General features: G+C 36.9%; 1 protein-coding gene and 1 pseudogene across 1 annotated transcript; one reads left to right on the top strand and one right to left on the bottom strand.

The window, feature by feature from the left end:
- Window positions 1–5,653: 5,653 nt before the first annotated feature.
- LOC113334057 (protein GAMETE EXPRESSED 3-like) lies at window positions 5,654–9,831 on the top strand. The gene is made up of 7 exons (XM_026580402.1): window positions 5,654–5,867; window positions 7,786–7,946; window positions 8,049–8,295; window positions 8,383–8,787; window positions 8,891–8,923; window positions 9,014–9,216; window positions 9,304–9,831. Exons 1-7 carry the CDS (start codon window positions 5,654–5,656, stop codon window positions 9,829–9,831), a joined length of 1,791 nt encoding a protein of 596 aa, XP_026436187.1.
- A 6,307-nt stretch (window positions 9,832–16,138) lies between these two features.
- Window positions 16,139–21,076, bottom strand: LOC113334202 (annotated as a pseudogene).
- Window positions 21,077–25,729: the final 4,653 nt, after the last annotated feature.

Below are 25,729 nucleotides of genomic sequence, written 5' to 3'. Positions count from 1 at the left end.
CAACTACACTTACTATCCTAATCCGAGACTTAGCTATAAGTAGACTAGAAATCAAGATTTATAGTTTTGGCAACTACACTTGACAAACAAGCTTGAGATAGCAACGCTTGCGAGTTCGACCGAGCAGTGCTTAACAAATATCCAACCGCAGGGATGCCGGCCTACTAAATAAATTTAATATAAAATAATAATAATCAATCGGGGGGAATGCCGACCTACTAAATAATATATAACTGGGGGGATGCCAGCCTACTAAAATAATATACAACCAGGGGGATGCTGACCTACTTGACTTAGCCAGAAGCTACGGGAAACCACAGGCACTCCTAGCAGGGAAAATCATACAATGCATGTCACACAACATACCGATTTATTACAAACAAACATGCTCATTAATAAGGAATTCATCATGCTCGCAACGTACAGAAAGCTTAATGATTACAATAAGGTTACAAGAATTCCCACCTGATTTGATGATAAGCCATGCCTACCTCGAGATCCTCAATCCACTGGTTCATCCTTTGAATCAATTGTTGTTAATAAAAACTAACTGTTAATCACACAACCACTCTAAGAATTTAACCAATAGGCCTATACAAGGTTCATAACATAATATCGTACATGTCTCTAGTTATAGGCTAAGTCAAATTACTTATTGTTCTAGTTTTATTAATGGTTCTATAACTTAGTAATAAGTAATTTTGGGATAAAACAATATCTACTTATCCAAATAGGGTAAAATTGGGTATCATCGGAAATCCCTCGAAAAATGCTACAACTTTGTAGAAGGCACCGGAAGCTAATTCGAACACAAGTGTTCCAAAACATCAAAAGAGTGAATCTGTCCCTAACCCTAGCCCGCGGGCCTAAACGGCACGGTCCACTAAGCTGGCCCACCAAAATACTCAAGGTCAGACTCGGATCGAGTCAGACGAGTCAACTGAGTCCGCGATCTGACTCGGTCATCTTCTTCACAAATCATTGAAAATATTCCGAGTGTCGAGACACTAAATACAGTTTATGTGGTCTACTTCGAAGGTCTCTAGATTATAACCTATAAATCCAATTTAAATAATCTACGGCTCACTAGAAACACGTAATAATCCTATAAAACTTTTGCCTACTGATTATTTTCCAACTAACACTCTAACATATCCAAAAGAGCTCCAACTCATTGATGCTCGTGAATGAATACACCTGGTTTCAGCTGTGTCGACTCATTTTCCATCGCTTACATCTCACTCGTTATCTAACCAAAATGAATAAACTTTATATGAGCATAGTCACCACCTGATGAACTACAATTTATATTTGTAGAGGTACTTCCAATCATCAATCTATGGTACCTAATGAAGTCTCTACAAGTTGGGCAGTGAACACTAAGTTTCACATAAAATCATGTTTTCATGCATTAAGAAGTAAGAACATAATTGTTTTAGAGCTATTTTCATATCTAACAACTACCCAGTTCTTCAAAAACATTCTAGAGTAGATTAAAAATGTTCCTTTGATTCTTAGACTTGTTTCCATCATTCCCATGAAATCATCATCACCATATATAAGCTTCATCTTCAACCTAAAGAATATTATGTACCTTTTTGTTTTTATTCTTCTATTTCAACACCACTAGTGAGATCCTAACTAAACAATACACTAATCCCTGATCTCCCTTCTCAAATCTTTTAAGTTTACTATCCAACCTACAACAATCATCTTCCATGGAACTATCAAGCTATACCAAAGAACTCTCCTTCCCATTCCTATTTTTTCTTCATTTACTCCTCCTTAAAACAAACTTTCATAACACCTCCACCTTCAAAATACGGCGAGTCATTTCTTATAAAAATCCCTGATGGAACAGCAGCTCCTTTTTAAAGAAAAGATAAGTTTTTAAAACAAAAATATCTATATCATTAATTTACGTAATTATGCACAAAAAGGGTAGCTGAAACAAAGATGGATAATAATTTCATCCCCAACCGGATAACTTACATTAGGCCATATAATATCATTTGTATAGTGAAATGAACTATGTGGTGGATACATCAACGGTAGTTCTTATATGAACTGCAACGCCAAGAATATTTAGCATGAAGTAATTTCTCAGATACATTTCTTTGAAATTAATCCTTTGTCTCTATTCTTTATGTATAAAATTTGAACATACATTATTGATCATTAATTGATAAGCTAGTGAAGTTGTTCGTTCTAATTGTTTAGCCTAAGCTCGATGAAGCCTTGGTATGGAGACTTGTGATGTGATTTTTATTTATAGGTGCAAGTATACATTTATCATTTAAACAATATATAAATATTAGATTTTGTGCCCGAGCTACGCACCGGGCGTACCAAAAAACCATCCACCGCCGTTGTTTCTTCTTTTAACCGTATTCTTTATTTGGTATGGCTCGGCTTCTCCTCGCCCCGTACGAATGCATGCTTATGATTATTGGTGTGGCTCGGGTTCCGTCATTTAGGATTTTTAAATTGGTGTGCCGCGGCTTCCCCTCACCCAATCCCAATGCATGCTTAGGATTTTTGATTTGATGTGGCTCGGCTTCGTTTTGCAACTCCTACCATAAAAGTTTCATTTAGTAGCATAGACACGAATATGAACCAATTGTGAATGCTGGATTAAATTGACAAAAGAAGCCCCTTGAGCTTCCATGTTGAAAAAATCAACAATATTATTACGACCCTTTAATGCCTTTCATCTTAATGACTCTTCGAAGATAACGACTCTTTTTAGACAATAATGACTATCCAGTAACGACACTTCAAAAACAATAACGACCCTTTCAAAGGGTCGTCAGGGAATTAATTATGTATATGATGACTCCAAACAGTCGTACAGGCAACGTATTTCCGCCATTAATGACTCTTCGAAGAAGATAATCACTCTTTTATAGGCAATAACGACTGTTTAGAGTCGTCATTGAAAGGTAACGACTGTTTAGAGTCGTCATTGAAACAGTAACGACTGTTTAGAGTCGTCATTGAAACACTTCAATATTTTGACGATTTTTCATACAAATCTGGACAAAAAAAAATTGCAAACAAAAAATTTGAAAAAAAAAGCTAAACTTTAATTAAGTAAGATTGTCACGCAACTCATATTTTCCACATATTACATGGGCATCTGGCTTGATAATAGTGATGATATTGCTGCTGATTTGTTAAACCATTTCAGTAGTATGAGCAAGACTACTACTCCTCCTAATCCTGATAGCTTTCTTGATACTATGACTGGCATTGTAACTGATGATGATAATAGAATGCTAACTTCCATTCCTTCTGCAGATGAAGTCAAGCAAATTGTTTTTGAAATGAAACCTTGGACAACACCAGGACCAGATGGCTTCCCACCTGGTTTTTACCAGCTTATGTGGGAAACTGTAGGTCCTGATGTTGTCAAGATGGTAACTTCTTTCTTTCATAGACATCATATGTTAAAACAGTTAAATCACAATTTCATAACTCTGATTCCTAAAAACAAATGCCATAGAAGAGCTATAGATTTTAGGCCAATTAGCCTCTGCAATGTTTCATATAAGATTATATCAAAAGTGTTAGCTTCCAGACTAAAAAGAGTCTTACATAAAATTATTTCTCCTGCACAAACGACTTTTCTTTCTGGTAGGCTTATTCATGATAACATTGTTATTGCCCATGAGCTCATACATAGCATGAAAAAAACAAAAGCTAAAGATGGTTGTGTTGCAATAAAACTAGATATGTCTAAGGCTTTTGACATGGTGGAATGGAGTTTTCTTATTGCTAGTTTCAAAAAACTTGGTTTCTCTAATGACTGGTGCAACATGATTCAGCAATGCATCAATACTGTATCCACATCCATCCTCCTTAATGGATCTCCAGGTAAGGTTTATATGCCTCGAGACCCCTTATCTCCTTATTTGTTATCTTATGCATGGAATCTTTCTCTAGAAGTCTATTACATGCTGATCAAAACAACCTAATTCACGGTTTTAAAGCTACCCCAACTTGCCCTGCTATTTCCCACTTTTTTTTTGTTGATGATTGTCTCATCTTCATCAAACCTAGAACTAAAGATGCCAGGAACCTAGCCACCATAATTGAACATTTTAGTAAATTCTCAGGACAAGCTGTCAATTTTGATAAATCAGCTCTTGTTTTTAGTGAGAAGGTTCCAACACATATTAAAAATGAGATTTCTAATATCCTTAGGATAAGAAGAATTTCCCTACAGGAAAAATACTTAGGAGTACCATTGTTGTTGCAAAAAAGGAAATATGATACTTTTGCTCATCTTCTAGATAACCATAAAAGAAGGTTAGATATTTGGCAAACAACTTTTGTATCACCACCAGGTAGAACTGTCATGGCTCAATCTTTGTTAGGTGGTCTTTCTAGTCATCACTTAGCAGTGTTCCCCATGCCTAAAGAACTCGCAGATAAAATGGACAGTATACAAATGAAGTTTTGGTGGGGTAAAAAAGAGGGTACTAAAGGTTTTTATCCTAAAGGGTGGCATGATATCTCTTTGCCTAAGGATTTAGGAGGTTTAAATATTAGAAAAACTGATGTTATGAACCCTGCTTTGCTTGTTAAACTTGCTTGGAGATTGATAAATTCTCCCAATGATCAGTGGGCTATTATTCTAAGAGAGAAATACTTTGCTAATTTAAACATTCTGAGTGACTGTGTTGAAAAACAGGGATCCTGGATTTGGAAGGGTATTTGTACTGGTATTACCATCATTAAAAAACATTATATCTGGGAAATTGGTGATGGCTCAGATGTACATATTTGGAAAGACAAATGTATTCCAAATATGCACAAGCCTCCCAATTCTAGCATGAGCTCCACATGTATGAAGTTTGTTAGTCAGTTAATCAATGCTGAAACTAGAGACTGGAATGTGGATACTTTAAATTTTTTATTTGATGAAAATATTGTTAGGGATATCACTAACATTAGAATTCCTTTGACAGGTCAGGATAAGATTAGATGGGAACCATCTCATAATGGAAATTTCACTGTTAAGTCAGCTTATAAGGTTATTCTCAATGATCATCTAAGAGCCCAACCCACTAGGAATGACTTAACCATAAACTTGAAATTCTTCTGGAAGCATAAACTTCCACCAAGATTTCAGTTATTTATGTGGAAATTCATGCACCAATGTCTTCCTACAAAATATAAGCTTTCTAGAGTCACCAGACATCATGATAATATTTGTGAACTGTGTAATATAGCTGAAGAAACACCTCAACATTTATTCTATGAATGCAATGTTGCAATTGATATTTGGAACACAGTTCACAGTAGCTTTATCACTGTTCTTCAACGGCAGAATATTCATCACTGGATTTGCAGTTTCTTTAGAGTAACTAATAATCCTGTGGGTATGGATTTTACAATCTATGAGCTAGTGTGCTTCACTATGTGGATGATCTGGAAAACTCGTTGTGCTAAGGTCTTTGATCATAAATCTGTTAATGTGATGGAGATAACTAACAGTATCACAATGCAGGGGAGTGACTGGAACAGGGCAAGAAATGCAACATCAAATAACCATCAGTCAAATAGATAGGTTGATCACCACTAGAAACCTCCACCTGATGGAGTGTTTAAAATAAATTTTGATGCATCACATATTGATAAAAATGCAATGTCAGGTTGTGGACTAATTTCTAGAGATGATGCAGGTAATAGCAATGGATTGCGAGGAGGGGCATGTTACTCACTAGATCCAGAGCAAGCGGAAACTCAAGCACTACTGGAGGCAGTGATTTGGGCAAAGCAACAAGGATGGGAGAAGATTGAGCTGGAAGGAAATTGCCAAAACGTAATAACAGCACTGAATGGCAATATTGATGCAGAAAGTGAACAACTCAAAATATAGTTAATGATGTTATTTTCTCACTTAGATCTTTAGTGTTTTGTAAATGCACATATGTGCATCGAGACGCAAATCATTTGGCTGACACATTAGCCAAATATGCAAGAACTCAGTTAATTTGTTTCAGCTGGCATAATAACAGTCCAGAATGGGTAAAGTCCTCATTCAACAGGACAAGAACTTCATGTAATTTTGAAATCACTTAATCAAATTTCTTTCCTATTAAAAAAAAGTCACTAATTGATTAAGATTATCACTAATTATATAAGGATAGATTATCCATTTAAAAAAAATTGGATAAAGGGGTGACTCAAATTAGGTTTTAGTGACCCTTTTGTCCTCTAGTGGGAGGCCCCCAATTAGTTTCTAGGGCCCCCAATTAAACTAGGATATTTTGGTTTATGCATCAACTAATTTTCCGTTGCAACCAATAAAACGATGTACTCCCTCTGTTTCAAGAAAGGTGATACTTTCACTTTAGGCACAATTCTCGAAAATTGAATGCATAACCATTATGCAAACCACCACAAAGGATGCATAACACATTATGCAATCATATCTTGGTTTATAAATCGACTAATTTTCCGTTTCTGGAAATTTTCCTGAAACGGAGCGAAATTATCACTTTTCCTGAAGCGGGGCGTACGTAATTGCAGATATGGGTTGCACAGACGCGGATGCGTAGACGCGGACGCGACACGAAGCGGACACTATAAAATTCTCAAAAAACTAGGACGCGGACACGTATATACATATTATTTTTATATATTTTTTATATATACAATCATGTATTTATACAACAAAGTCAGGTGTTTTGATCCTAAAAATTAGAAAATGATGTTACATGTGTATAAATTTCAAAAGAAAAGAAGATATCGTTTGTTTATACACGTCGAAGGTCAAACAATCAATCACTATTGAACACATGGCACAATAAAAATGCATTCTTAGATTAATACATGCCCAACTAAGAGTATACGTGATGTCATTTCCAATAACAAAACCCTAATAAAGACCTAAATGATTGATTTAAATGTTTGTCTTTCTTCATTTAATTAATAATAGTAAAAATAAAGGAAAAAGTTTAACTGGAAATGAAAAAAAATGCGTCAAACCTGCGTTGTTTGTGCGTCCAAACCAGACGCACGCAGGACGCGGACACTGCTCAAAAAATGGAGCGTCCGTGCAACCCAGTCGCAGACAAGCCCCATCTTCATATTCTTCTTCAGTCGGCCCTCCCACCGTGGCAAAAAAAAACAAAAAAAAAATCAACTGATCCAATCTTGCTCTGCGGTATAGCTTCGTGCTGATAACGTATTGTAGTGGAAATATAGGAAAAGTAAAGAGGCAGAGAGAAATTTTCTATTATCAGAGTAATAGGGTTATATGGATATAGTATTCTTTATATACATGAAAGGGAAGCCCTATGTATCTTGTTGGGCCGCACATCCATGGGATGTAGGTCCTATAACAGTTAGTTTGATATATACAAAGATAAAATAAAAATTCAAATTTGCTTATCATAGCATGGAGGGAAACTATGTGGCCAGGGACTGTCCACGAGGACCATCCTGCATTTCTTATACCATGGGAAGTGGAGAAAGGGGTTGATGTACTCATTGGGGTACGTACAAGGTTTGAAAAACGGTCGTTAAAACGGTCACGCTTATGTAGCGTGTCCGTGAAGGTCACCGACACCCATGTCTATATATTACCGATAAATAGGAAATAATGGCGTTATTTAGACCCGTTATAACTGTTTTCACGCATGTTATAACTGTTTTCTAAAAGTGAATTTTACGTTTTTCCTTCTAAATAACATTTTAATGCAAGTCTTTCAGAACATTTTTCCCGTTTTCACGTCAGTTATAACCATTTTTCTTAAAAAACACGTTATTTAGAAAAAAACGCATTTTCTACAAGTTATTCTAAAATAACGGCGTTATGGAGTGCAGGACCTGTTCTTTATAGATCTGGTTACCGTCTAGGCTGCAAAAGAAATGTTACAGATTCTCATTTTACTTCAACTCCTGTTGTTGATCAATGCGAAGCTAGTGTTTATGTACGTAAGATCACTAATTCCTACACTTGCACACGTATCAGTTTGGTAGGTTAAATTTCCATTCCATGAGCAAACTTATTGCCCTATGCGTGCTTTTTGTAGATTTCTAACACTTACGGAGAGCTCCACGCATTGGCAATTGGAAATCCTCAATTCAAATGGATTCGGGATTTAAGTGAATTTGATAAACCTGTCACAATAACCCCAGGAAACAATGGTCTTGTGTATGTTACTTTCCCTGTTAAGGCTCTTTTGTTGGCATTAGATGTTTCCACCGGAAATATTTTGTGGAAGAAGAATATTGGCCCTCTAAGTACAATAGATTGCTCTCCAATAGTCGATTCCAACGGTAACTAGCTATGACTCTTCTCGAATTTTTAAGTTATAGTATGTTAATAGTTGAATTAACAAAAATATATACTCCTCTATGCAACAGGTTGGATATCCATCGGTTCACTGGATGGTTTCCTGTACTCATTTTCACCTTCTGGAGATCTTAGGAAATTTCCGAAAGCAAATGAGCTTGATTCAGTTGCTCTAGTTAGTCCACTCCTACATTCCTCTGGATATGCAATCTATTTTTCTCAAACTGTTATGGAGGGAAAAATTAGTCGAACTATTGGTGATTTCACTTACATTTCTGCAATGAAACCCAAAAATGTTGTATTTACTATGTTAGTGCCAGCTACTGGATCTGTATACTGGTCAGGAACTTACACTGGTATGTCTACTTTCTGTCATTCTTGTTCTGGCCAATTCGCGTCGTTCTTGAATGAAAGCATCCTACAGCACTTCACAATGGATGAGAGAATTCTTCTTGCTTTTGAATTAACTGCAGGAAGTAAGTTTCTTTTACAAAGACATTCTAGCACCATCCTCCTTTCTATTTTTTTTCTTCAAAAAATTGCGATTAACATTTTGGACCATATTTTTCTGCTGTGCAGATACGGGGAACCATCTGCGATGCCACACAACACGTAAGTCTCTTTTTTTGTTTTTGCATATAATATAAAACTAGGACATGCATGCTTTGATATGTGATTATCTCATCTTTCATATGCCACCAGGTCAGAAGCTTACTTCGAGCTGCTCCCTGGCAAAGCCTAAGCATCTCAGCATTGACACAGGGAATGAAAGCACAATGCTACTATTTCTGTTATTTGAGTCTCTTGTTTTGATAATAATGGCATGTGCCGTCCGTTTCTGCTGTATATTTTGGGGAAAGGAAAAACTCAAAAACCAAAACCTCGGAAGATTTCTAGAGAAGAGGGTGAGTCATGAACTGAAAATCATATAGATAGTACAGTGAGCCTATCTTCTCAGAATTTCCTTCCTAACCTTGATTTATATATTTCAGCGTTTGCTCCGGACGAAGAAAAAGGTATTTGATCGGGCAATTACTGCGCTAAAGCAGAAGGCGGCAGCAGAAGAAGCCTCGACACATGAGGTAAAGATATTAGGAGACTTGGTTAAACAAAGAGATGTTATAGAACGGAAACTCTCGACAACATATAGCTTTGGGAGAGATGAATGCAATAAGTCAATATCAAAATCTGTTCTTCCATTGTACGATGACAAGACATATACTTCATCAAGTGAGGGTATAAGTGATTATGGTAGTAGTGGTGGTAGTTTTAGTCGAGAAGATGAAGCTAAGAATTTGGGTTACTATGGAGACGGAGAATCTGCTCTAAAAGGAAAAAAGAAGGTAGAAAGTGATGAAGCTGGACCTTCTAATACCAGTGCTGGGAAATTCAAAGAGAAGAATTGGGAGAGTTCTGCAGTGGCTACATCCAGTTTTACGCATCCATTATACATCCATGGGGAGAAGGGTGGTGGTAGTAAGAGCAACCGGTTGAGGAGGACATTATCTTCTATTAACTAGACTTGACACTGTATTTGTTAAGCTTTGCTTTTCCAAAAGTTTATAAAACATTAAACATCACAAGATCCTAGCAGCACTTTTCTGTAAAAAGTTGGGATTTCATTTCCTTTTTCTGGTGGCAGAATTGGATTGGCGGGGATATTTATACTACCACAAGTTTGCAAAATACATAAAAGATTTTCATTGCAGTCATTATATGCAACACATTATACCCTACTAGTGTGGTCAACACGCACATAATAGCATATGTTCGCACATACAGAACGGCACTGGGCGTCTCAGGTCAGGGTTTGTCAACTGTTAGTGGTGACTGGCGACAAGATTGGTGGTACAGTAGGTCAGGGCCGTCTCTAGTTCGAGAGTGAATTCATGCTTGAAAACAGAGGAGGTCTTGGCAGTTAAGAGATCAGAGAAGGTCAAAATATATGTACTAGTTTGTATCGAAATGATGAGACCCATTCTCAACAACAAAATGTAGCCCTATGCCCCCTAGTTGGCAGTTGCCCATGGTAATGCTAATTGTTGTGCTCTGGTTAGGAGCTTGTCTATGACACCCTCTACAAGCAAGCATATCACAATTTTACTTTTCACTTAAACACAACATTAGGATTCTGCAAATCAAGTTTGAGGTGAGATTTATCGAACTTGTTACGCATACCAAATCTGTAGTGAAATATTCAAAGCGACAGGTATTACAGTAAATTCCTAATCGCATCCGTAATATTGCAACATGGATAAGAGTTCCTTGAAATTACAGGCACTGGGTTACATTTCTTATAATATTCACAATTAGATCATCGACATCAAGGAATGTATATTGTGAAGTAAGAACATTGAACTGTGATTTGGCACCAAAGAATGACTACGCTACATTTAACCTACTAACTTCACAACTCTAGCATGATCTGTGTTGTTAAAATTTCTAACTTTTGCATGACATCTATGTCTTTTGTTCAAAAGAAATAAATTGATTACCTTCTATTGCCATCACCAACATAAAACCCGGTAATAGAAAAGAAGTTGCAAATGCTACAAGGATAGCTACTAGCATCCATCCATCATCATATTATAAGTCGTTCGCGCTATCTGGCCATTCTTCATCCTGTTTGAATCCACCGGATCTGCTTGACCATTCCACATTTTCACTCAAAACAAGAACTTCCACTTGAGGCCTCCTATAACAAGTCAGGTGACAGTCCGATGTAGGATACCCTTTGAGTGATAAATTTCCGAGGCCGCACACACCAAACAAAAAAGGATCAAAAACACTTTTCTTCTTTATCTTATTCTTCTTACTGCTCAGAATCACTCCACTAATCAGCAACATCATTACTACCACCTTAAACCTACTCAAGTCACAAACAAAGATAGACTCTTCTTCCATTTAATCTGCTCCCAAAATTAGTTCCGATCTGTCTCCAATCAACAGTTTATGGCAAATGAGATTCATCCGACTTCAGATTTTTGTAAACCCATATAATCAAATTATAAAATTAGGTGAAATTGAAGTTCTGGATCTTGATATGTAGTTCTCCGGCAGTTGTTGTCGCTTAGCAGCAAAAGGGAGAACAAGAGGACTAAAGATTTAGGGTTTGCTATGTGAACTAAAAGTGTATTTATTCATTCTGTGGTTACGGGCGGGCCAGCCGGCTAAGAAGCACGTGCATAGGGGTGTAAATTGGCCGGTCCGGGCTGCCCGGCCTAATTATTAAACGGGACGGTATAGGGCAGGCAGGAAAATCTCTTATCCATGAAATTAAAAGGGCCGGACGGACATGATTATTTATCTGCAGTTAGTACCCATGGCCTGCCCAAGCCTGTTATGTAATTTGGGCTCGGACGGGTAGGGCCGGGAGGGCCTTGAATATTACTTAAAATTAATATTACAAAAATATGTATGTTGGTATAAACCAATGTTTATTTACTAAGATGCCCTTGTGTCTAAGATTAGGGTTTCTTCTATTCATATAAATAGAGACATAAATCCTTGTAATTCTACACAACTAATGAGAATTTCTCCTTTCTTCTTCCCCTCTATTTTGCGTCTCTCGTTCTTTGTCTTCTATATTACAACATATGTATTATTAAAACTAAAAAGAAAGTAATGTAATAACACACAAGTATTACTTAAAATTAATAATCAAATACGAGATTGAGATGGGAACAAGATAAACCAAACTTCCTATAATTTTTCTTGAATTGATTCATCAGATAAGGAAACTGCCTTAGATTTTGCTCAATATTTTCTCTATAACAAATGTAGATTCCTATGGAGTAAAAGTTAAGAAACCCATATGAGAACTATGAGGAAAATGAAAACAGTCATTTAGGCTAAGTAAATGGATACCATTGACGGGCTAACAGGGGGGTAACATTGATGGGATAATAGGGAGGGTGTTGGGCAGAGAAAGAAAATTTGACTTGTGGCCTGTGCCCGTCCTCTTATTTAAATGGGCTAGGGCGGGCCAGCCCGTAATGGGCCACGAGTACCCATGGGTTATCATGGGACAGGGCGGACGATACTGGGCCTTGCGCTGCCGGGCAAAATTTACATCTCTACACGTGCACACACACCTCAAATAATGAGCAAATAATTTTGCAATTTTGATCTAGAGAAACAAAAATTCTATTTGAACCTAACGCCAAAATTACTCCTCACAAATTTTTCAATGGCCCCATCATAAGTGGCTCCTTGTTGTCCTTCGACGGGCCACTGGAACCCACCATACAAAACTGCGAGAGCTTTTGCAATTATTGTTTTTGTGTGGTTTAATAGCTCAGCCTGTTTAGAACCACTGCTAGAGAAATTCCAAAAAACGTTTTTATTTGGACTACTTATTTTTTAAAAACGCCACCAACATCTTGTGGTAAGCATTGTTGTTGAAGTTTTGACTGGACAGTAAAAAATCTAGCAGTCCAGCCACCAACGTGGTACCATTGTAAACTGTGCCATATGTCAGGTCTAAAATAACACAGGTAAGTATCAAATTATATACCATCAACTCCTGTTAAGAGGAATTCAGGGATTCAATCCCACTGTGAACGTAAAAGTATGTATTTATATATCAAATTATATACCCTCAATTCCCATTGAGAGGAAGTCAGGGAGTCAATCCCCATTATAAATGTAAAAATTTGTATTTAAATAAATTAATTGCATAGAAGGGTTTAGCGGGATTGTTTCTCGCAGTGGGGTCAACCCAACTGACTGGATTTGGATAGGGGTTTTAGCCTAACCAAAAAAAAGTGTGAAATTATATACTTCCTTCGTCTTTAATAAGATGACCTACTTGGTTTTAAACTTTGTCCCATAAATAGATGACATATTTCACTAATCAAGGGATATTTCTAAAACTATCCTTTTAATTGATTATTTTTCTATAAGAAATATGTATAATTTGATAGTCATGTTTATATTCGTTGCGTGGGTGTTTTAAAATGCTTTTCAACAGTATAAAGTTTATAAAAAACCGTGGTATAGTTTAAGAGATAAATCGTTTCTAAATTTTACTAATTATTGACTATAAGGGTATAATTGTAAAAAATAGTTAAATATACTCCACTAGATCATCTTATTAGGGACGGAGGGAGTATGTACTATACCGGCGGCTACCAATCATCATCACTCATATGGGACTAAACTAAACTCTTTAGTACTATTGATGATCTTAAAATAGGTAATTAGGGTAGAAATTTGGATATCTTATACTCCGAAACAAACTAATCATATTTCATCAAAATTTATATTATACTATCTCTCACCTAAATTATTGTATATTGATTCTAAGTGGCTGAAATTCAAGATGCAGTATTGATTTGAATATCATTTCACATTAATTTGGATTTTGTTCCACAGTAATACTCTTTTTCTCATGAATTTTATGTTGCTGTATTTATATTTAGACTATAATAATGTCCACCACCAAAATCTACATGATGTAAGCTATTACCTTCCGCAGGTAAAGTTTAAGATTATCTTTTTCCTTTCTTTGTTATAGTAAAGATCATTTACAAATCTGTCTTTGTGTTGAGCTACCCCTTGTATGGGCACGTTGTAACAATGGCGGGGCAGGTGCACTGGGGAGTTTTGCATGCAAATTACACAAACTGATAGGAACAGAAGCTGACGGAATTTTATTTGGACTCTCTTCACTATTCCGTATAATGCCAGCCCAATGCAATGCTTTCTTGACAGCAGCATATGAACTTTGGGAAACTTAATCACTCGTGAAGCCTGCTTGTATCTTTTGGAGCACACATTTTCATGGACTTTCCCTCGCATTGTTTCATTTACTCCGCAAGACTTAATCCTTGCAGTTTGTTATTCATTGGGAGTTGGAAGTTGTCTAAGCATCTCAACAATATCGGCCGAGGCCCTTTTTTGCTTGCTATCAGAGAATTTATACGGATTGGATTGCCAATTAGCAGACTATTCGCTAATTTTTCTTGTGATTTTGAAGCATTGCTTATTTGATATATCAGGCATTCAAATAGTTGAACCATACAAATTTGATTACTTATGTTTTACACATTCACTAGTTAAACCAAAATAAGTTGTGAGCACTACTACTAAGTAACTAGGTCCTTTTTCTTTTACTTGTTTGGAGATTTAGAAGCAACAGATTTTCCTGGAAATTTAGAAGCACAGTAATAAAATGGAATTTTGACAAAGTAATAAAATACTCAAATGTATTCAGAAAGTTGAGTTGCAGGATTCAGAAAGCAGTAAAGGCGCAATTATGTTTAAAGACCTTATAAAGTTAAGATGTAATGTAAAATAAAGCACATCCATACTTCTAAAAAAGGTGCCCGGAAGAGAACTTCATCTGCTCCCGCATATCACTATCAGCTCTTGCTTTCTCATTTAATTCCTTCTCTCTCCGGACTAGGGGATGCTCGTCCATGTAATGTGTTGCCTCCAACCACTTCTTTTCAATATCGTTCTCGTTTCTACGCACAAGTTTACAGAAATCAGTGTTCAGCACTGGGATTGTTTCCTCTACAGTCCCCAATGTCTGATTACAAGAACCGGCAAGTTCACTCAATGAATCCAGGTCGACATCCGCGCGAGAGATTGTAGACTTGACATCTTCGTATAATGTATTGAGACGTAGGAGATGGTCTTCTGTTTGCATACACATCTCTATGTGAACATTCTCATCTTCCTTGTTTGCATCAAGGCAAGCCTGGATTTCATTCTGAGTTTGCTGAAATTCATCGAGGAAACTCTGGAGATATTGGAGATGTCCTTCCTTTAGTTTATTTATATCACTCTGAAGATCGTCATCCATCATCTTCACATTTCTGTCCAAACGTTTTATAGACTTCTCAGATTCAGAAAGAAGAACCTCAGGTGCAGCTTTCTCTTCCTTCAACCAATCTACACTTTGTTGGTCCAACCGATTAAAAACCCATTCTTCGACAAGATGAGGAGGAGGTTTTGCTAAAAACATGGTAGAAAAACTACAGAGCATCTTGGCTTTTATCAGCGCTGCATAGTTATACAAATAATCTTTATCATACAATGCAACAGTAAACCCTGAACTTTCCTCCATCAATTGATAAGAAGTTTAATGCAGGTTTCATAATCATAAAGCACATCTCCTGCAGTTTCATGATCACGACGTGCGGCTTTGGAAAACACTTCATAAACATATGATGTAACTCTTCCTTTAGATTCTTTAAAACTTGTCCACTCGGTGATAGACCCATCCCCTCCAGCGTTGTGTCTTTTCGAGATAGATGCCATCGTTTTCCTTTTCCCGGTGGATCTGTGATTTACACTTGTTTTTTTATGATTTTCTTTATGATTTGTGATCTGCAGTTGGAGAAAGATGTTTCAGAAGATAGAAGAAACCCAGCCCTAATACTATGAAACAGAATTCTTGAAAGACTTGAATTCAGTTTCACCTTAAAATGTGACGAATTTGATTGTGCTTGGATTCCTCACGAATGCTTATATTTGTAGTTCTCTATGACGGTGTACATGCTTGGGGAACAAGTATTTTTACCAGGCTAGGATAAGAAATCCAAGTTTTTGAGCTGTGCCCTCGACCCAACCCAAGCTTAATACAGGTTGTTTTGGGATGTGCATGTTGTGTTTTAGGTAGGTGCATTCATGTTTCAGCTGCTGTAGTTTATTGGTGGAGCTGATAGGTACTGACCGAAGTAACATCCTTAGTTGCTATAGAATGTAGGGATGCCTCAAAAGTTGGTCCAATGGGTAATGATCCGGTTGTTTAGCTTATCAAAGGACAGACAGATAAGATAACTTGCATATGATGCTTGCACACCCATCATCACGCTGCCAAAGCCTGTAATGCTTGCATGATTGAGACTGCAAGTGATTTTTACCTTTTTTAAATGATGCTACTGAACAAGTACAGATAATTAAAATGATGACACAAATCCATAGAATTTTTTTCCCCTCTCTGCTCAGCAACTCTTTTTAGTTCTCTAAGCAGAAATATATATGAGCACCTTCATAGCTTTCAACCCGCATCATAGCTTTCAACCCGCTCTAAGCTATGATGTCTTGAATTCCAGGCATCATAGCTTTCAACCCGCAGAAATATATATGAGCACCTTCATCTAAGAGCTTAAAAACTTCATCACTGTACTCGATCTTATCTCGAACGCATCTTTCCACTTGTTTTATTCTTCTGATCTCTGCTAAGGGCTCGGTCAAATTGGAAGTTATCTGGGTAATCTCTCTGGTACTTAGAAAATTCCTCATCATACAGAAGACTATCAGAGTTGGCTACACCAAGGAAAAGCCATGCAAGTCCACCAAACTTATACGTGGGGACGGATTCCATGAACATGCGGCGGAGATATCCTCTATATGGAGCCACACCTGTGCCAGTGGCAATCATAATGTGCGTGGCATTTGGATCGGTCTCGGCTAAAAGCATTATCTTGCCAGAAGGACCTGTCAAAAAGTTAAAGCTTTAGTTTAGATGATTTTCCATGGGCAACAACATATAAAGTTACAAATATAGCCATTTCAAGACAGCAGTAATGACATTCTACTAGCGAATCTGTATCATAATCTTGTATAAACCAGCATTAGTTACAGCAGGTGTGAAGTATGGTAATTTATCTGGCACTATTCCAAATAAATGAACAGGTATAGGTACTCTATTACTCTACCTGTGACTTGAACTCTGTCTCCTGGCTTTGAGTTGCAAAGGAAGTTGCTACAAACTCCATTTTTAGAGGGATCTTCCTTTCCAGTCGCAGGGTCGTAATATACAGCACGACGGACACATAAACTGGCAGTCTTTCCGTCAAAGGAATCTCCATACTTGGTAGATGCAATTGAGTAGAGGCGAACGTTGTGAGGATTTCCTGGTTTCTTTGAGTTTTCCCCCTGCAAAATATAAAAACCCACAGATACAAAATCCTAAGCTAACCGTTCTAGCAAAGAAAAATAAGCAACTGCTGAAGTCTTGCGTTTTCAGCCTATATTGAGTGTGTTGAACGCTCAAACAATCATAACAAAAGATATGCAAAAGTAACATTGTTTTTTGAAACACGGCCACAAAGAGAACAATATACAAAATATGTTGAAAGGTGACAAATCTTATTTAGGTCGGCAGCACAACTAAAGATTACTTACAGGTGGTATAACACCATAACTCTGTCCTTCCCAGTAAGGAACATTACCACCATGATCGATCACAACATGGCAAGTCTCTCCAGGAGCTTTTGGACCAACGATCCTTTCCACAGAAACAATTGTTGCAGTATCAGGCTCCTTAGGTTTGTGCAGATTGAGAGGTGGGTCTAGAGGATCCTCTAGTTCTAAAGGTAATACCGCAACCTTTTTTTTGGTACATTCACTTGTTGTACAGACATGCATACTCTTAACGAATTTCTTGATTTCAAGCTCTTGGTATTCAAATTCAAGGACAAAACTGGAAAACATGATTTCTTCTCAAACCGCAGATTTTGTCTCTGACAAAAAACAAAACAAGAATACATTAGCAACATAGCAATGGGAACGAACCCAAGAGTAAATAAAAGTGCATCATAGCATTGGGAACTCAGTAGTACATAAAACTGCACCACACAATCACATTTCCATATTCCCTGAACATAACTACAAATTTCACAAACTATTTGCACAAGGCATGGTAAAGTCAAGTATCCAATCCAAGTTTTAGTGAATTACTGATACAAAAGCAGGTGCTGAACAGTTGAGCTGGTCAGTCAATTGATGGTTATACCAGGCCTGGGATTTGAATACCTATCTACCTGGCTTTTCTTTACATGCTCGAACCAAAAAATCCTTGAGCTGCTTGACGGGTTTGGTATCCTTTTCTTTACGACTCTCCAACAAAGAGGTTGAAACAGATGCAGCAAATGAGATAAAAAAGACCAATCCTAGATGTGATTCAAAAACTGCAAAATCCTGCAATTGAAGTATTCACAATCTCATAAATAATCTCTAATATCTCTTAATCCAATCAAAGGCTACAAATCCCCTGAAAACAAATCCATAAATTAGTTCGTAGGAAACAAACCTCCAAACCAAAACCATTTCAAATGTAAGTTTTGCCATAAATAACAATCCCAAAGTTTTGGCAATCAGATGATTACTTAACATTTGGCAATGCATAAACAAAAATCGAACCAACAATTTCAGCTTAAACTCGTAATAATCTGATAATTAAAACGTTTCAATATCACAGTTAAAAAAAAAACAAAGAGCTCAAAGAGAAAACCTCATTAGAGTATAAACTGATTTCACATCAACCGAAATATCATTCCATATATATCTTGGATTATAAGTCTATAACAACAGAAAAGGTATTACATGAGATAATTCCCAATGCCCCTGTACATCAGTATCCACTACCACGTCTTCAATGGCGAAAATATATTCATCATCAGATTACCCTAATTGTCAATTCCTTAATAATCTTTGTTCACCGTATTCCTCAACATTAAGATTACCTGTGTTCTCCAATATGCTGGATTACGGGACACGTTAATACTGGAAAACACGAAGACTACCTGTGTCCTCAACATGACTTTCTGATACTGAACCACTTTATAGTTTAGTTGGACATGTAACATTGATGCATTTTAACAAATTTGAAAACTATAATGTAAACATAATTAGGTTTTCTTTCATCAGAGAGTGAGAGAGAATACCTGTTCTGATTGAAAATGAGATAAGAAAAAGACCAATCCTAGATGCCAATCAAAAACTGCAAAATCCTGCAATTGAAATATTCACAATAGCATAAATAATCTCTTGTTATCTCTTAATCTAATTAAAAGCTACAAATCCCCAGAAAAGCCCGTATGGCCTATACCAAAACCGTTCAAATGTAATTTTTGCCATAATAACAATCCCAATGTTTTTGGCAATTGAACTCAACTGGAAATCAAACTAAGTAACAATAATTTAATTAACATTTGACAGTTGCATATACAAAAATCAACCAAGATATTCAGCTTAAACTCGTAATCTGATTACTAAAACGTCTCAATAGCACAGTAAAACAAAACAAAAAAAAGAGCGCTAAAGCTCAAAGAGAGAACCCCGAACCCCATTAAAGTATAAACTGATTTCACATCAACTGAAATATCATTCCACATATCTTGGACTATAAGTCTTGAACAATAGCAAATATGTTATATGAGATAATATAATTCCAAATGTCTCTGTACATCAATATCTACTACCACGTCTTCAATTGATTAATATTTTTTCTATTAATTAAAACTCAATTTCAATTGTCAAAAGATGAGACATTTTTCAGTTTTTATACGTTGTAGTTGGCTCCTGGTTTAAATTGAATAGATGTAATAAACTGACGATGAATCTATCACCAGGGTAAGGATTAAAATTGTGCTCGTGTCTTTGAACTTAAAAGCAGATTTTCACCTAAAAAATTTATTTACTTGGTCCTCGTGTTGCTCTCTTTGTATTGATATCAAGTAAACATAATGAAACTCTTTCATTCTTTTTTCCAAGGTTATAAATCCTATTTGAGTTCAAGCTTATACCGTCCCTAAATCGCCAAACTCTATGCCCTTCTACTAACACACGCACAGCAGAAACACCAACCTAAGAAAGTTCAATTCAATTCTTCTGTCTGTTAACTATGATAAGTTTCATAATAAACCCTACCCTAGTAAAAAGGTACTGTGCATCCTTAGGTATGAACAATTGTTGGTTGTATATATACTAGGAAAGTAACATCAATGCATTTGAATAACCACAATGCAAACAAACCCGATTGTAAATTCTGCAAGTCCAGTTTGAGGTGAGAATTATCGAACTTAGGCATATCAAACTTGTAGCAAATTATTCAAAGCGACAATCTCTTTTACAATTGTTGGTTGTAACATGGATAAGAGTTATGTGATATTATGAACACTGAATTTATAATGTTTACAGTATTAGATCAATGAATGAATATTGTGATTTCGTATCAAGGAATGTTTACCCTAAATTTAACCTACTAACTTCACAACTCTAGCAAGATCTGTGTTGTTAAAATTTTGCATGACATCTATGTCTTCTGTTAAAAAAACAAAGAACTGGATTACCTTTCTATTGCTGTCACCAAGCTTAGTAATGTAAAAGCAGTTGCAAATGCTATAAGGGTCTTTCATCCATCATGAAATCATTATATCCCTAGTTTCGCTTTCAAGTTCTTTGTAGCAGTCCATTAACAGAGTCAAACAGCTGGAATTGGATGAGTAAGTGGCAGAATGTTATCCACTACCTGAATCAAATAGTTAAGATTATGAGAAAAAAAATATTATATACACAAGTAAGAGATAGAGAAACATAAACAGCGAATAGACTGTATTCTATTCTAATGGATGATCAAATTCTCAGTATTGTGAACTTACTCTAGTCCGCATTAGACACAGATCTGAATTTGGGAGCCAGTTGACAGTCCGATCTAGTAACCCCTGGACACAGATCTGAATCTGGGAGCGAGTTGACAGGCCAATCTAGCAACTCAATCAGTGACAAATTTCCGAAGCCGCACATACCAAACAACAATCGACCAAAAAATCTCTTCTTTTTCTTGATCAGAATCACTCCACTAATTAGCAACATCATTATTACCATCTTAAAACTACTCAAATCACAAACAAAGATAGACTCTTCTTCCATTTAATCTGCTCTCAAAATTAGTTCCGATCTGTCTCCAATCAACAGTTCATGGAAAATGAGATTCATCCGACTTCAGATTTGGCGACTTTAGTTTTGTAAACAATATAATCAATTTGGATGATTAGATGGGATGGAATTGGGGATCTGGATCTTGATATGTAGATGTAGTTCTTCGGCCGTTGTTGTCGCTTAGAGCAACTGCAGTGGACGACTAAACCCAAATATTTGGTCTTTTGGACAGACGTAGTGGGACGTACTATCGATCAAATTTTGATCAACGACTAAAGCCCAGACTAAATTTGGTCGCCGACCAAGACCAAACCCAAATATAGTCGAGCGTTGATATAATCTCCGTTTCACAACGGGCGTTGATATAATCTCCGCTTCTCAACGCGCGTTCGTAAAGAATTCGTCCAACGAACAGGCGGGTATATAAACTTCGCCTGTATGGGACGTTGATTAAATGTACGCCTGATGGGGCGTTTGTGAAGTTAACGCCTGACTCCAGGCGGTGATAAAGTTAACGCCTTAATGGGGCGTTGATAAAGTGTACGCCTGATTCCAGGCTTTGATAAAGTGTACGCCCCATGAATGATTGAACTTGTACATAATTCAAATTTGAAGTGTGAAAATATTGGGGAAGAGCAAATATTTTGCATCTTATGCTTCCACGAAACTAAATGTTTTCATTTTGGTTTCTAGGTCAAGTGCAGCATGTCATAGCTAATTTTGTTTTTGATTTCGCATATAACACCAAATGAATGTTGGAAGCATCACACAGCAAAGGTAGAAGTAACCATAGTTTGGAGGGCGAGGAGTACAAAGTACAGACAACAAGCTTTTCAAAACACATCTTATATACACGTCTCATGGGGCGTTGATTATACAAACGCTTGGCTTCGAGCCGTGACTTTACGTACGTCCCATGGGGCGTTGATTATACAAACGCTTGGCTTCGAGCGGTGACTTTACGTACGTCCCATGGGGCGTTGATTATACAAACGTCTCTTTTCCCGGCGTAAACTATAAGAACGCCTCGTATCGGGCGTAATCTTTACCAACGCCCCACGTCGGGCGTAATCTTTATCAACGCCTTAATTGGGCGTAATCTTTATCTACGCTCCACAATCAAACGAACATTATACGTTCGCTCGACTAAATATAATCGCCTACCACTACGCCACACGATATCCTAAACTCAAATTTGGTCTTTTTTTTAGTCTTTGGTCTTTGGTTATACTCGCACCACTGTGGACGCTCTTAGAAGCATAAGGGACTATAATTTAGGGTGGGGGTTTGCTTTGTTAACGAAGTAGTAGCGGTTTCGGGCCGGCCGACCGGCTGAGTGGCACGTGTACACGCCTCCAAGGTCACATGTCCTCTTTTTTTTCTTTATTTTTTTTCTTCTTTTTTTTCCCCTTTTTGAACAACCACACTTAACCTATGAAATAAGAAATCACCAACTCGAACATTAGCGTAGATTTTTAACAAAGGTTGTGGTTCCGTCTCCAAGCTCGCCAAGAGTAGTAAAGGCCAAAGCACCAAATCCATAACCCTGCGAAGTGCACTTGTCCAAGTATTTTAATTTTTACGAGCAACAGCATCCTTGATAACTTTTCTGAACTCCAATGAGCGAATTCCACCTCCAGCAAAGGGTGAAACAATTGTCACATCCAAGCAAACATCTCGACCATTATCCCAATTGAGAACAAGAATGTCAGCAGGTCTCAGAGAAGTGCCATTGTCCGCAAGAAGACCCAAGTCCACCTCTTTCATTGTCGGCACTCAAACACGATAGCACATGTCTGCAATAGTATCACGAACCAAGTCGTGTCGAAACTTTAAGCCAACCTCATTCGCACAGTGCAAAGCATGGTCGCCAAACACATTCATCTCCCTCTTGCAGAAAGGGTACAAACTATCCAACTGAAACAAAGGAATTCCAAGTCTATAACAGAGAACCGCACTGAAACTGCCTTGCGCTAATTTGCTGATTTAATCTACCAATAGCAATAGCTAATAGGAAGTCTGGAGCATGTTGAATTTGGTTACTCTGCCATAACACTAAATTACGCGCGGTCAACTCGAAATTGGTGGTCAAGTTCTTCTTTACTGCATCAAAATAAACATTTGCTAGAGTTTTCATTGAACGGGTGGCAGTGGTATCGATGCATATAGGAGAATACGAGACTACACAAAGAGTTGAAAGAGGCTGCAGCTTGCGTAAGATGTGAGCTTAAACCACTTATACCGGTGTGCCTCAAAATAACAGATTGAAGTTCTAGGGTCTGCAAACACGACGCTAAATAGCAATAATGCATAGTATCTTGCATCGAGTAAACCCCTAAACCACCCAGTCTGAAGGGAAAAGTAAAAATCCTCTGTTGTAAGGGACCAAAACCGGGGTCTTCCCCTGTGATCACATGTCGTAGGAACTGGAAAAGCCGAGAGTCGAACATAGCTTGAGCCTCAAGTATATAGACAGGTAAGGTGGTACGCCAGGCGAAGTATAATCGAGAAACTCCTGAACAATTCTGAAACAAGAGAAGTTCATACTATGGATCTTCAAGTTTCGCGACTGCATCAATGAGCTCCACTCACCCTTTTTGCAACCATCTCCGCATTAACTTGGGAATTAAGACTAACAGGGACGCCTAGCAGCTTAACTCCCTTCTCCGGCCTACCAATGTCCGATGGAAACACCCCAGAAATAGCAGCTCTAGGGTCTGGAGATGCCAAAATAATTCCGTTTTTTTGGTGTTCAAGACCATCCCCCTAGCTACACCTTCTTCCTGTATGATCTTGAGTGCCTTTGCAACCATCATAGTATCACCAATCACAGTACCATCATAGCTACACCTTCTTCTTTTTTGAGACCTATGACACGGGCTCCAAGAAAAAACTTTTTGAGGACTCTAATGAATTCGAATGTCCTAAATGAGGTTATGGGTGACCTTATTTATAGCAAAAGTTCATGCTCTTCGATAGTTCTAGTTCATCTCTTTTTTTTTTATCTGCTTTTCTTTTCCATCGTGATGATGAATAAGTTAGATTTGACCAGAATTAGGAATTTAGAAATCAGCTTGAAAACCCCACAATTTTCCACCGTAATGACTTCAATCAGGTAAGAATAGAATAAGCCAATCTTTTTTTTTGTAAGTATTGATTTCATGCATGAATAAATTAGATTTGATCAAATTAAGAATCTAGAAATTAATTCAGAATTGCATACCGTTGGGAGGAAAATCAATATTTTCCAACCGTAGATCAACTATACATTTGGAAAAATATGAACTTCCAATTGTAGATGAAATTTTTCAGAAGATTTTTGTCCCAACAATGCCTAATTGTAAGTAGTCATAGGTACTTCACATATTTTCCAAATGTCGGTGGCCCTGAGTTAGTTTCCAATGGTCTATAAAACTTACGTGGGCTCCTAACCGAAGCTTTAAATTCCCCCTACCCCACCCCAAAAAAATAAATAAAATAAATGGATATCATATTTCATAACCATAAGTAGCTATGCTTAACCTTTTTTTTTCCCAATCATAGGTCTCCTGAACTTGTCTACGGTTGGAAAAATTTGGGAATCATTTTCAAAAAGAAACCAAAAAAAAATATCTTTTCTGATTTGATTTTCAAACACTAACTATAAATCGTATTATTGGTGTAATCTAACTATTAAGCTTACTCATGTTAGTTGATATAGACATTAAAAAAAGTAGTAGGATTTGAAGATTACTGTTTAATGACCCGATTTTGCAATTTTGTAAGCCCGCAAAACCAAACACTTGGATCCCTTATATAGGTTTCTTTCTATTTAACTTGAGAAAAATCCAATGTGGATCCCTCTGTACGACCGTCACGAGAATTAGCACTTGCATTACCTGAATTTTAATTTGATCCAAAAATAATAGTATTATTTCTAGACTGAGAATAGAACAAAGGACCTTTATCCTTGGTTTTACTACCACCGAAATTCTGACCATTATTCACATTGGTGCCATAAAAACCTTTATTCTGAAAATCAAGTATATTAGACATCTTTTTTTGTTGATCATTAAATCATTGGTCATGATTTAATAATAGAACCTTAATCTCAGCAACGACGAAAAAGAGTTCTCTATTATGTGCAGAAATGACAAAGACAAATTGAGAGATTCATCAGCAACTGATAAATAATTGGAATGTTATAAAAGTATATTTATATTAATAATATTTGGAGTAAATCTCGTTTATTACCGCGACGCTCTTGTGTCTAGCCCTATAAATAAATTAAGATTGTAATGTTTGTTTATTTTACACACATTCAATAAGAATTCTTCCTCTCTTTCTCTACTTTTCTATCTTTCACACTACGTAATCAGCCCGTTGCCCTTTGGCTAGTCGGAATATATGGATTTTGCTAATGGCAAGTTTGCAACAAATAGTGAAGATGCATGTCTTGTGGACAGTGATAATGTGCTATAACACATATAATTCTTCGTGACAAACGGTTTTTTCCCGTTTAACATTAGTTGCGGCTACTATTACTACAATATCAGGGACCTTTAAACCTATTGAGGGTTGTGCAAAAGCCTTATTAATGTTACCTAATGGTACAAAAATCTATGTTCATGATGCCTTATTTTCAACAAAATCTAACAGAAACTTGTTAAGTTTTAAAGACACTCGTCTTAATGGGTATCATATTGAGACAACAAATGAGGCCAACATATAGTATATATATGTATTACTATTATCGTCTCG

This window comes from Papaver somniferum, unplaced genomic scaffold (genome assembly GCF_003573695.1).
Source record: "Papaver somniferum cultivar HN1 unplaced genomic scaffold, ASM357369v1 unplaced-scaffold_135, whole genome shotgun sequence".
In the NCBI taxonomy this organism is placed as follows: Eukaryota; Viridiplantae; Streptophyta; class Magnoliopsida; order Ranunculales; family Papaveraceae; genus Papaver; species Papaver somniferum.
The sequence above is the reverse complement of the archived record's forward strand: the minus strand, read 5'-3'. Positions and strand labels throughout refer to the sequence as shown.

Coding starts and splice junctions, on each gene's coding strand:
- LOC113334057 (XM_026580402.1), top strand. CDS start 5,654: ATGTCAGGTTGTGGACTAATTTCTAGAGATGATGCAGGTAATAGCAAT. Junction 8,296..8,382: donor TCCAATAGTCGATTCCAACG/GTAACTAGCTAT, acceptor TCTATGCAACAG/GTTGGATATCCATCGGTTCA. Junction 8,924..9,013: donor TCTGCGATGCCACACAACAC/GTAAGTCTCTTT, acceptor ATATGCCACCAG/GTCAGAAGCTTACTTCGAGC.